The sequence below is a fragment of the Globicephala melas genome, chromosome 11 (genome assembly GCF_963455315.2).
Source record: "Globicephala melas chromosome 11, mGloMel1.2, whole genome shotgun sequence".
Taxonomy (NCBI): domain Eukaryota; kingdom Metazoa; phylum Chordata; class Mammalia; order Artiodactyla; family Delphinidae; genus Globicephala; species Globicephala melas.
In genome coordinates this window covers 31680560-31692965 of record NC_083324.2, presented here as the reverse complement: position 1 = coordinate 31692965, position 12406 = coordinate 31680560, and the positions used below count along the sequence as shown (strand labels likewise).

The 12406-nt window shown below is 39.7% G+C and overlaps 2 protein-coding genes across 4 annotated transcripts in view; one reads left to right on the top strand and one right to left on the bottom strand.

Annotated features, from left to right (window-relative positions):
* Positions 1–5138, bottom strand: part of DNAH12 (dynein axonemal heavy chain 12) — a 226431-nt gene extending 221293 nt beyond the window's left edge. For all 3 annotated transcript variants that reach the window (XM_060308393.1, XM_060308391.1, XM_060308392.1), the window contains exon 1: positions 4634–5138. The gene's annotated coding sequence lies outside the window, so the exon portion shown is untranslated. The remainder of the gene's footprint in view (positions 1–4633) is intronic.
* A 167-nt stretch (positions 5139–5305) lies between these two features.
* PDE12 (phosphodiesterase 12) lies at positions 5306–10814 on the top strand. The gene is made up of 3 exons (XM_030867485.2): positions 5306–6718; positions 7706–7784; positions 8306–10814. Exons 1-3 carry the CDS (start codon positions 5411–5413, stop codon positions 8746–8748), a joined length of 1830 nt encoding a protein of 609 aa, XP_030723345.1. The 5' UTR covers positions 5306–5410; the 3' UTR covers positions 8749–10814.
* The last annotated feature ends 1592 nt before the right edge of the window (positions 10815–12406 follow it).

The window sequence follows — 12406 nt, the reverse complement described above, 5'->3', positions numbered from 1 at the left end:
ACGACCCAAAACCTATGGGATGCAGCAAAAGCAGTTCTACGAGGGAAGTTTATAGCAATACAATCCTACCTTAAGAAATAGGAAACATCTCAAATAAACAACCTAACCTTGCACCTAAAGCAATTAGAGAAAGAAGAACAAAGAAAACCCAAAGTTAGCAGAAGGAAAGAAATCATAAAAATCAGATCAGAAATAAATGAAAAAGAAATGAAGGAAACGATAGCAAAGATCAATAAAACTAAAAGCTGTTTCTTTGAGAAGATAAACAAAATTGATAAACCATTAGCCAGACTCATCAAGAAAAAAAGGGAGAAGACTCAATAGAATTAGAAATGAAAAAGGAGAAGTAACAACTGACACTGCAGAAATACAAAAGATCATGAGAGATTACTACAAGCAGCTCTATGCCAATAAAATGGACAAACTGGAAGAAATGGACAAATTCTTAGAAATGCACAACGTGCCAAGACTGAATCAGGAAGAAATAGAAAATATAAACAGACCAATCACAAGCCCTGAAATTGAAACTGTGATTAAAAATCTTCCAACAAACAAAACCCCAGGACCAGATGGCTTCACAGGCGAATTCTATCAAACATTTAGAGAAGAGCTAACACCTATCCTTCTCAAACTCTTCCAAAATATAGCAGAGGGAGGAACACTCCCAAACTCATTCTACGAGGCCACCATAACCTTGATACCAAAACCAGAGAAGGATGTCACAAAGAAAGAACACTACTGGCCAATATCACTGATGAACGTAGATGCAAATATCCTCAACAAAATGCTAGCAAACAGAATCCAACAGCACATTAAAAGGATCATACACCATGATCAAGTGGGGTTTATCCCAGGAATGCAAGGATTCTTCAATATACGCAAATCAATGAACGTGATACACCATATTAACAAACTGAAGGAGAAAAACCATATGATCATCTCAATAGATGCAGAGAAAGCTTTCCACAAAATTCAACACCCATTTATGATAAACACCCTGCAGAAAGTAGGCATAGAGGGAACTTTCCTCAACATAATAAAGGCCATATATGACAAACCCACAGCCAACATCGTCCTCAATGGTAAGGGTTTTTTAAAATATAAATTTATTTATTTTATTTTTGGCTATGTTGAGTCTTCGTTGCTGCATGCAGGCTTTCTGTAGTTGCAGTGTGTGTGGGCTACTCTTTTTTGCAGTGTGTGGGCTTCTCACTGCGGTGGCTTCTCTTTATTTCAGAGCGCAGGCTCTAGGCGCACGGGTTTCAGTGGTTGTGGCTCGCAGGCTCTAGAACACAGGCTCAGTAGTTGTGGTTCATGGGCTTAGTTGCTCCGCAGCCTGTGGGATCTTCCTGCACCAGGGCTCAAACCCATGTCCCTTGCATTGGCAGGCAGATTCTTAACCACTGCACCACCAGGGAAGCCCAGGCTTGATTATATAAAAGCACTTATGGATAACGACACCAAAATGATTCTCCAATACTATACAAAAAGATTTTTCTATTTCTTAATAGAAATGATGAAGATGCTAAGAGAACTTATGAAACAAACTTACTATGCTTTAAACTATGTATTGTTATTTCAAAATTAAGAATGGGAGTGCAGGAAAAAGAAATGAGTCCATATGCTTAAGAGTTCTTTATGGAGCTAAACTGTGTTGTTTTACATAAGTTCTTTGACTGAATTTCTTTTCTTCGAACTAAGTTTATGATTGCTGTTACAGTAACATTAATTATACTTATATTAAGTGATATAGTTGTATCTCAATTTTAAAAATGAAAAAAATGATATAGCTGTATCATATACATACTATGCTATATAGTATATTAATATATAATGTAATCATAAATTATGATAAATATTTTAAAATATAAGAAACAAATAGCACTGTTGGTGGGACTGTAAATTGATATAGTCACTATGGAAAACAGTATAAAAACAGAAGTTCCTCAAAAAATTAGAAGTAGAACTACCGTATGATTCAGCATCCCATTTCTGGTTATATATACACACAAAGGAAATGAAATCAATATCCCAAAAACGTCTCTGCACCCCCATGTTCTGTGCAGCATTATTTACAATAGCAAGACCTGGAAACAACCTAAATGTTAAGTGTCCACAGATGGATAAATGGGTAAAGAAAATGTAAGATATATAGACATAGAAATGATATAGATATATAGATACAGATATATAATGGAATATTATTCAACAATAAAAAAGGAGATCCTGCCATTGTGACAACATGGATGGACCTCAAGGGCATTATGCTAAGTGAAATAAGTCAGACAAAGACAAATACTGTATGATTTCGATTATATGTGGAATCAAAAAAAAATTAATTCATAGATACGGACAACAGATTGGTGTGGGGGGAGGGATGGATGGAGGAAGTGGATGAAGGTGATCAAAAAGGTAAAAACTTCCAGTTATAAGATAAAAAAGTTCTGGGTATATAATGTACAACATGGTGACTACAGTATATGTGAAAGTTGCAAACAATAGATCTTAGAAGTTCTCATCACAAGAAAAAGAATTGTAACTATTGATATAATGGATGTTAATTAAACTTATTGTGGTAATCATTTGGCAATATATACCTATATCAAATCATTATGCTGTACACCTTGGACTAATACAATGTTATATATCAATTATATCTCAGTGAAACTGGAAAAAATAATTTAAAAAGAAACAAATAAATAGAAGAGATTGATTCCCTTAAACAGAAAGCAAATAGAAATTATTAAATTTTGGGGACTTTCCTGGTGGCGCAGTGGTTAAGAATCCGCCTGCCAATGCAGGGGACATGGGTTCAATCCCTGGTCTGGGAAGATCCCACATGCTTTGGAGCAACTAAGCCTGTGTGCCACAACTACTGAGCCCACATGCCACAACTACTGAAGCCCACGTGCCCTAGAGCCTGTGCTCCGTGACAAGAGAAGCCACCACAATGAGAAGCCCACTCACCGCAACGAAGAGTAGCCCCTGCTCATCGCAACTAGAGAAAGCCCACACGCAGTGAAGACCCAATGCAGCCAAAAAAATATATATATATTAAATTTTGAATATATGAGAAAATAGATTACCCTGAAGTGATATCAACAAATTACTCAAAATTTCTGAGTGCTATCCCTCAAAATTAGTTTCATGTTGACCTTAAGTTAAAAAAGATAAAAGTATATTAATGATCTATGCCAATGTTATTAACTAAGTGAGGGTAATTACAAGAAACTTGTCTTCACACACTAATTCCTGCAGATATACGTATAAGTAATAAAAATAACTCCAACAACCGTAACTTTTGATTAGTGAAAGTTAGCTTGTGTTTCTTGGTATGAATTGAGAATGGATGAATAAAATGATTTCTATTAGATGCTTCTCCTTTTGGCATGAGGAAAAGCATAGTATTGGTTCAGTCTTGTAATCTCAAATTTTAATTATGTAATGTATATAATTTATATACATAATTGTGCTACAGTTTAGCCTCATAAAATAAACACACCATTTATTATTTTTAAGTCTGTAGAGTTCAGATTAAACTTTCTTTGGGAAGTTGTGAAACTTCCAGAACACTTGCAGATACTTTCTCCTGAAAGAACTGACAAAAGATAATGTAAGATAGTGAAAAGAGGAAGGTACTGAACCATGGGTATACTACATTCCTATCTGTGCAAAAAGTGGGGGGAAGGGTATAACTTCATAAACGTTTGTGCATGCATAGAAGTCAGAGGCGGGAAGATTACCTTTTTTTCACTACAAATATGTTTTTACTCTTTGAAAAAATTTAAATATAAAAAAAAAAACCCTAAAAGAAAGTATGACACTTCAAGGCATGTGTCTCAAACTCGGATTAAGACTGCTACAGTGCTACAGAGTTAAATTAGATCAGCTTGCTTGAAGGAGAGTCATTTTCTAATAGGGTTTGTTTTTTTTTTTAGCCTCCCAGAGCAGGTTGCAGGATCTTAGTTCCCAGACCAGGGAGTGAACTCTGGGCCTCAGCAGTGAAAGCCTCGAGGTGTAACCACTGAACCGCCAGGGAATTCCCACATTTCCTAATAGGGCTTTTATCTTTTAGCTTATTTAAGATTGAGTTCTGCAAAGATGCATGAAGAGAAGTGCCATTTCAAAATTTATATTTGCTAATGTGGGTACTATGATACTATGAACTGGAGTACTGAGACTTATTTTCTTAAGCCAACTGATACAATGTAATGACTTTTACCCTACACTGTAGCCCCAGATTACATACATACCACCAGGCATCCAGTTACCTTGTCAAATACTTGCTGCGTGGGGAGAGGGGAGGACAGGAATATACATTTCAAATGACTGCAAAATTCATCCTTCTTTTAGAAAAGGCTTATTTTTCTTATTGTAAGCCAGGGGAAAGGGTATGGCTTATTATTAGATACCCAATAAATAAACATTCCAGTTGTAGGAGACGGGAAAATACATACAAACATATCACTTGTCGAGAGAAGGGAATTCTCAATTTGTTCTCTGAATCTTCAAGAGTTGTTTTTTTCTTCAGTTAATCAGAGTATTAATTATATTTAACACAAAATCTGTTTCTTTAAATACTTTCTTCATTTGGCTTTCAAAGAAGCTACATTTCTCATATCCTCTTACTTACTGGCTATTCTCAGTCTCCTGCCATTCATTCAGCAATGTCTGTTTGGTCTTGAGCAGGTAACTTAATCTCTCTGGTCCTCACATCCGTAAAAGACGTTTTTAGCACACTCACCGCTCACTGACTGGGAGCTACTATATATCGTTCGTAGTTACTACCACAAAAGCCCTGCTCCGCGCGTCGGCACTGGCTAGGCCTGAGGTGAACCCACCACACCTCGGAAGAGGGTGAGCAGCCTCGGGAATGCTGTGGAAAAGTGAGCAACACTTTCCACACCCGAAACCAGGCTGGCAAACCGGGTGGAGTTCCCTACGCCCTCGCGCGAGGAAGCCCCAGGAACCACCAGACGGCACGGGGTTAACAACCAGGAACTGCGCCAGCCTCCGCCGGGGAAGCGAAACCCGTGACACCACCCCAGCCAATTCCGTTTTGGGCGCGCCTTCGCTTCCGCCCGCTAACTGCACTTTCGATAAAACCATGGAGTCTAATATTTCCCTCTGGAACTTCTATATTTTCTTCATTTTTCCAGCCTTATGACTCTGGTTGTAGATAAAAATTAAGCTGTGATGGATTAGAGACACGAGTGGCTATGGAAAAAAGGAGCTGGTGAGCGGGCCTGGCGAAAGTGCGTGGCAGGAGCACAGTACGCCCTCTCTTCGCCGGCCGGAAGTTGAGGGACTGAATGGGTTCCGGAACCGGCCGCTGCGGCTCTTCCGTTTCTACCTGACGCTTAACGGTCGCCCAGGCTCAGAGCTCGTCAGCCTCTGGGCCGCCAGGTTCATGTGGAGGCTCCCAGGCGCCCGCTCCGCGCTTCGTGGGGTCCGTACGGCAGTGGAGCGGCACAGTCGGGCCGAGGCGGCGACTGAGACCGTGGCAGGCGCGATGGAGCGCGCTGTGGTGCGCTGTGTGCCCTCGGAGCCTAAGCTAAGTCTGTCGTTCGCGCTGGCCGACGGCAGCCACAAGAACATGCAGCGCGACCAGAGCGAGCCGCTGGGTCGGGCCCTCAGCCGGATCGCTACCAATGCCCTCAAAGGCCACGCGAAGGCGGCCGCCGCCAAGAAGAGCAGGAAGAACCGGCCAAACGCAAGCGGCGGCGTGTCCTGTGCGGGCCCTGGGCCCGAGCCGGCTGCAGCCTGCGAACCCGTGGTGAAGCTGTACTACCGGGAGGAGGCAGTGGCTGAAGACGTGCTCAATGTGGACGCCTGGCAGGACGGTGCGGTGCTGCAGATCGGCGATGTCAAGTACAAGGTGGAGCGCAATCCTCCCGCCTTCACCGAGCTGCAGTTGCCGCGCTACATCATGGCCGGCTTCCCGGTGTGCCCCAAGCTCGGCGTCGAATTTGGGGATCCCGCCGGCTCCCTCTTCCGCTGGTACAAGGAAACCAAACCCGGCGCGACAGAACCTGAGGGCGGAGGCCCCTCATCGTTGTCTCCCTCTTCGCCCTCTCCTGGTTGGAGTGAGACGGGTGTGGACGAGCGCGTCTACACCCCGTCCAATGCCGACATCGGGCTACGGCTCAAACTTCATTGCACCCCAGGCAATGGGCAGCGCTTCGGGCCAAGCCGGGAGTTGGAAAGTGTGTGTCCAGTGGAGGCCGGGCCCGGCACCTGCACCTTTGACCACCGGCATCTGTACACCAAGAAGGTGACGGACGACGCTCTCATCCGCACTGTCTCCTACAACATCCTGGCCGACACATACGCCCAGACTGAGTTTTCGCGGACGGTCCTGTACCCGTACTGTGCCCCTTACGCCCTGGAAATCGACTACCGCCAGAACCTTATCCAAAAAGAACTCACGGGCTACAACGCCGACCTCATCTGTTTGCAGGAGGTTGACCGCAACGTGTTTACAGACAGCTTGGTGCCGGCCCTGGAGGCCTTTGGGCTGGAGGGCGTGTTTCGAATCAAGCAGCACGAAGGCCTGGCCACTTTCTACCGGAAGTCCAAGTTCAGCCTCCTTAGCCAGCATGACATTGTTTTCCATGAAGCCCTGCAGTCTGACCCACTTCACAAAGAACTGTTGGAGAAACTGGCCTTGTACCCATCAGCGCAGGAGAGGGTGCTCCAGAGATCTTCTGTACTTCAGGTAGAGTAACTCCGCCAGTCTCGACATACTCGTTCTGGAAGGGGCGCCGGGGCCGGGGGTGCTTATAGAGAAGAAACAGTCCAGATTTTACTGAAAGGTGTTTGCTCTTGTATCTTAAGCACGTAATTTAGCCTTCCTTCCTTCCTTCATCGAGCAGATACTTATTGAGTACCTGTAATGCGCCAGGCACACTACAGGTTGCCTTGAACAAGACAAACAGGAACTTTTCATAGTGCTTATGATTTAGTGTTTAGCTAAATACAATAATTTAATAGCTAATATTTTCTTACTACTTGCCAAACACTGTTTTGACACATTTTAAAGAATTTAAATTTTAAGTCTCTGGTATGTTGTACAAAGTGCTCCGTAAATATTAGCTGTTATTTTAATTTTGGCTCATAGTAATCCTAATGTTCCCATTTTATAGATGTTATTCTAAAACTCTGTTGTCCAGAGTTTTTAGGTAGTTGGTTTTGTTCATAGTAAGAAGAGCAGCTGCCATTTTTTGAGCACCTACTGTGTCTCATGCACCTCTGAGTAAGCTTATTTAATTGAATCCACACAATTAAATGTCCTCCTTGAGGTGGATGATATTGTCTCTTTTTTACTCATGATGAAGCTGGTTTAGGAAAAAGAAGTGTCCCTCTCCAGGTCCCACTGCTGTAAATGGTAGAGTGGGTATTCAAAGCGAGTTCTGCCTGACTACAAAGCCCACGCTTACCCACAGAAAAACACGGGCTCCAACCTTAGTGTTGTCATCCAAAATGTGTTCATGCTACCTCTGTGTATTGGACTGTTACTAAAATGTTATGCTGAATCCCATTCATTTATATTCCAAAACTTAAAATTAAATTTCATAATTTCAATCATACTTCATCAGCAGGGAGGCATATGGAATAAAGTGTCAGTTCATCATATAGGTTTAGATTTTTTAAAAATTCAGATTGGGAAATAGCATCTGAACTTGGCATTTTCTGTTTATTTTAGGTTTCTGTTCTTCAGTCTACAAAGGACTCTTCTCAAAAGATATGTGTTGCTAATACCCATCTCTACTGGCACCCCAAAGGTAAGTTTTATTGGTTTTCTCAAGTGGCTTGAACGTGGTAATGTAACGTCGGTAAAAGCTGTTTTACACAAATACATCTTTTTTTTTTGAGTTTTATTGAGATATAGTTGACATACAGCGCTATACAATTTAAGGTGTATGGCATAATGACTTATACATATTGCAAAATGATTATCACAATAAGTTTAGTTAAAATCTATTACCTCATATAAATATCCCCCAAAAGGTTTTTTTCCTTGTGATGAGAACTTCTGGGGTTTACTCTCTTAGCACCTTTCAAATATACCACCCAGCAGTGTTAACTATAGCCATTGTGTTGTATATTACATCCCCAATACCATTAATCTTATAACTGGAAGCTTTACCTTTTGACCACCTTCATCCACTTCCTCCCCACACATACAAATACATATCTTGAATGTCACCCAGATACTGTGGTTTGTTTTTTAATTTCTTTGTTTTTTTTTAACTTAAAGGCAACTTTAGAAAGTACTTAACATTAATGTTTTTTATATTCATAGGTGGGTACATTCGTCTCATTCAAATGGCAGTAGCCTTGGCTCACATTAGACACGTCTCTTGTGATCTGTATCCCAGCATACCAGTTATATTTTGTGGGGACTTTAATAGTACCCCATCAACAGGAATGTATCACTTTGTCATCAGTGGTAATATTCCAGAGGATCATGAAGACTGGACTTCCAATGGGGAAGAGGAACGATGCAACATGTCTCTTACCCATTTCTTCAAACTGAAAAGTGCTTGTGGTGAACCTGCTTACACAAATTACGTTGGTGGCTTTCATGGATGTCTGGATTACATTTTCATTGACTTAAATGCTTTAGAGGTTGAACAGGTGATTCCATTACCTACTCATGAAGAAGTTACCACCCACCAGGCCTTACCTAGTGTTTCCCATCCCTCTGATCACTTAGCACTTGTATGTGATTTAAAATGGAAATAGATTTGTGTCTGATGGAATTTAAATCTGCTTTAGTAGGAAATTTAATATGAATCAAAGTTATGTGTAACCTTCAAAGAGGAAAACTAGGCACTAAGGTAAAATATTCTTACCATGCGAGTTATGTTCTAGTGTCTTCATTACATGACTATCATAATGGTTGCATAACATAGTTTCTCTACCCTTTTTTTTCTACACTTGGAGGAAAACAAATATATTTATGACTAGCAAGAACACTGGGTACTTTTTATACTTTTTTTTACTAGTAATTAAGAATTTTGTAAAAAAAATAACCATTTGAATGATCCTGTAATTTTTCTATCATAACACATTTCAAATTAAATCATGTATATATAATTAGGGGGAAGCGCATACAAGTTAAAGTGAGAGGCTTATTCTGACATATGGAAGGAATAACATTAGGGTCTACCTCTACCTCAATTTGGTTAGCAATTTAATACAACTTCAGAGCTTTAACAAAAAATTAAAATATACCATTACCAATTCCTATTGCTTCTCATCTTTCATTTTTCAGTTATCATAAGGCATCTTCATTCTCTTAGGATTTTAATTTTTAGTGTATGGTACAAATGGACATATTTATATTCCCATTCTTACTTGCAGCTCATTTTAACTTTCAGTATGCAAGCACAATTTACTATTTAAAGTGAACAATAACATCATCAACTTGATCCTGTTGTCTTTAACGCCCTTGCCCATGGAAAATGTTCATAAATCAACAGGGTATTTGACATATATTAGACTATAACACAATACATTAGATATGAGAAACTGCCTATTGATACGGGCTTGCAGTTGTGGATGAACCATGGAGCATTTCTGTGCTACAAGTATTTTCAAAATTGTTTTTTTTCTAAATAGGAGAAAGGGAGAGTAGTAGTGGGGCTTTTGAGCATCTCTCGAATAAACTTCTTACAGACTTGAGCATTATAGTTTGAGTTACCGAACACTGTATATGTAATTACATACTGCAAAAAAAATTTTAAATATGAAGCCAAACTCTTGAAAATTACAAAGTATAGTTTTACTGATTAGAGTCTAGCCTAGAGTAGTAACTGAGCTTTTCTAACTCAATTATCACCATACCTTATTTTTAATGTTTTAGCTGTTGCGCTCTTGTTCAAAAGAACCAAAATGTTCTCGTTTTTCTGCATTTAACTTCTAAGCTTAGATAGCTAGAGCTCACTTCAAGAGCTCTGATTTTCCAGTCATGAAGGCCTTTGTTCCACGTTTAGTCTCTAACCCGATACCATAAGAACTTTCATCTTTTGACAAAGTAACCTGTATTTTCATATTCTGCTCACTATCCAATGTATTGTTTACTCTTAGTAATTTTGAGAATGAGAGGGTTTTACTTGCACTTCAGATTGAACCTTGAAGTGCTTAAAAGTACGTGCCGGAAAAATTAGGGTGGCAGTTTCCTGGGATCTTGTTTAGAAAAGGCTGTAAGTGAAAAATTGATGCTACCAAATTGTGCCTTCCTAAAAAGCATCTTGAAAGCATTTTTTAACATCAGTTTGCAAATATAGAAATAATATATCGAAGCCAGAATCTGATTCTTTTGAAATTTTTTTTTCCGTTTTAATATTTGGTTTTGGTTTGCTTTCAAACAAACATGTTGACAGGACTTACTACAGTAAGTTGAGAGAAAAAGTTTAAGCAAAAAAGTTGAGAAACATAAAAGAAAAAAGTGTAACATGACATCCTCATGCCCATGAGAAAAACATACAGGTCCTGTATTAACACCACAGCTAGCTAGATGGAACTCTGGTCAGAAAAATTCTAAACACTTACCAAACATTCCACATCCTGACACTTTAAATTTGATATTTGCTGACTAAACAATGATCAGATTGTACACAGGCATTTCAGAATATTAGAATATAGAATATTATTTTGAAGTGCATATACTTTGGTCAAATCTCTAGCATATAGATATGTTAGTATGGTTAGTCCAAATGTAGGGAACACTAAGAAAACTGTATAAATAGCATACCAAAATGTCCTTGTATATGAGCTAGAATAAAGTGTTATTCAGAAATGTTTAAGTGTTTAAAGCCATCTCTGTGATTGAATTTTTCTATTACATTTAGATTTTTTTAGTACATTTAATTATAAAATATGGAAAGTAGTAACTCCGGTGAACCACATTTTACGATGTTACAAGTTCTTGCTATAGGAATTAACATCCTGAAAATTTTGTTATCAATGACAAACTACTATTACAGAACATATTATCCTGTTAAATGCTTTTTTTTTTTAATTTTATTTTTTTATTATTTTTTTTTGCGGTATGCGAGCCTCTCACTGCTGTGGCCTCTCCCGTTGCGGAGCACAGGCTCTGGACACGCAGGCTCAGCGGCCATGGCTCACGGGCCCAGCCGCTCCGTGGCATGTGGGATCTTCCCGGACCGGGACACGAACCCGCGTCCCCTGCATCGGCAGGCGGACTCTCAACCACTGTGCCACCAGGGAAGCCCTAAATGAATTCTTATACAGTTGCCACTACAGACATACACACTGGTAGTTCATAATTCATTAGTGAACAAATCATTTCTGGCTATGTGATGTTCTTTAAAATTCTAGAAACTAAAATCAGTTGTTTCAAATTTTCAAGAATTTTACTGGTTGGTGACACTTTTGAGTCATCAAAATGTGGTGGTTTCAGTCCAAAGGTAGATCTCTGAGCAACATAATATAAGGGGGATAAGTCCAAAGAACACTACTGTGGGAAAATCTCCCTGGTGGAAATTGACACCTTTAGATCTCACATTCTCCAGCTATGAAATACAGGCAGAAATTCCCTACAAACTAGTCTGAGACAAAACCAAAACCCATATATAATGAAAGATAAAAGTTTGTACTACTGGTTTATCATAAGACCCACATGGCAACTCAAGAGGGAAAATCTTTCCTAATAGCCAACCAGTTTTCCAAACATAATTCAAAAACACTTAAATGTGGGAATTCCCTGGCAGTCCAGTGGTTAGGACTCCGCGCTTCCACTGCAGGGGGCAGGTTCAATTCCTGGTCAGGGAACTAAGATCCTGAATGACACGCAGTGCAGCCAAGAAAAAAAAAAAAAAACACAAATCAATGACATTAAAAACAAGAAATCAATAGAGAACACCAACTAAACCAAAAGCTGGTTCTTTGAAAAGATGAATAAAATTGATAAGCCTCTAGCCAGACTGAGGATACAGAGATTACCATTATCAGAAATGAAAGTGAGGACATCACTACACATCGCATGGACTTTAAAAGTCAGTTTGGGGACCTCCCTGGTGGTCCGGTGGTTAACACTCCACCCTTCCAATGTAGGGGGCTTGGGTTTGATCCCTGGTTGGGGAGCTAAGATCCAACATGCTGTGCAGCGTGGCCAAAAAAAAAAAAAAAAAACATGCAGTTTGATCCCAGTAAATATCTGGAAATAATTATTACTACATATGAGATAATTCTGTGTATACACTAATGAAAATGAAGTCTCAGTAAATGAGACACTGATACTCTGGAAGATTAAGATAAACATTTCACTTACGTTTTATTTTCATTGAAGAATATATAAGGTAAAGGGGGGAATCCATGGAAGCAAATATGTAACAAAATACCACCACAGAAAAGCAACTGAATGATTTGAGAA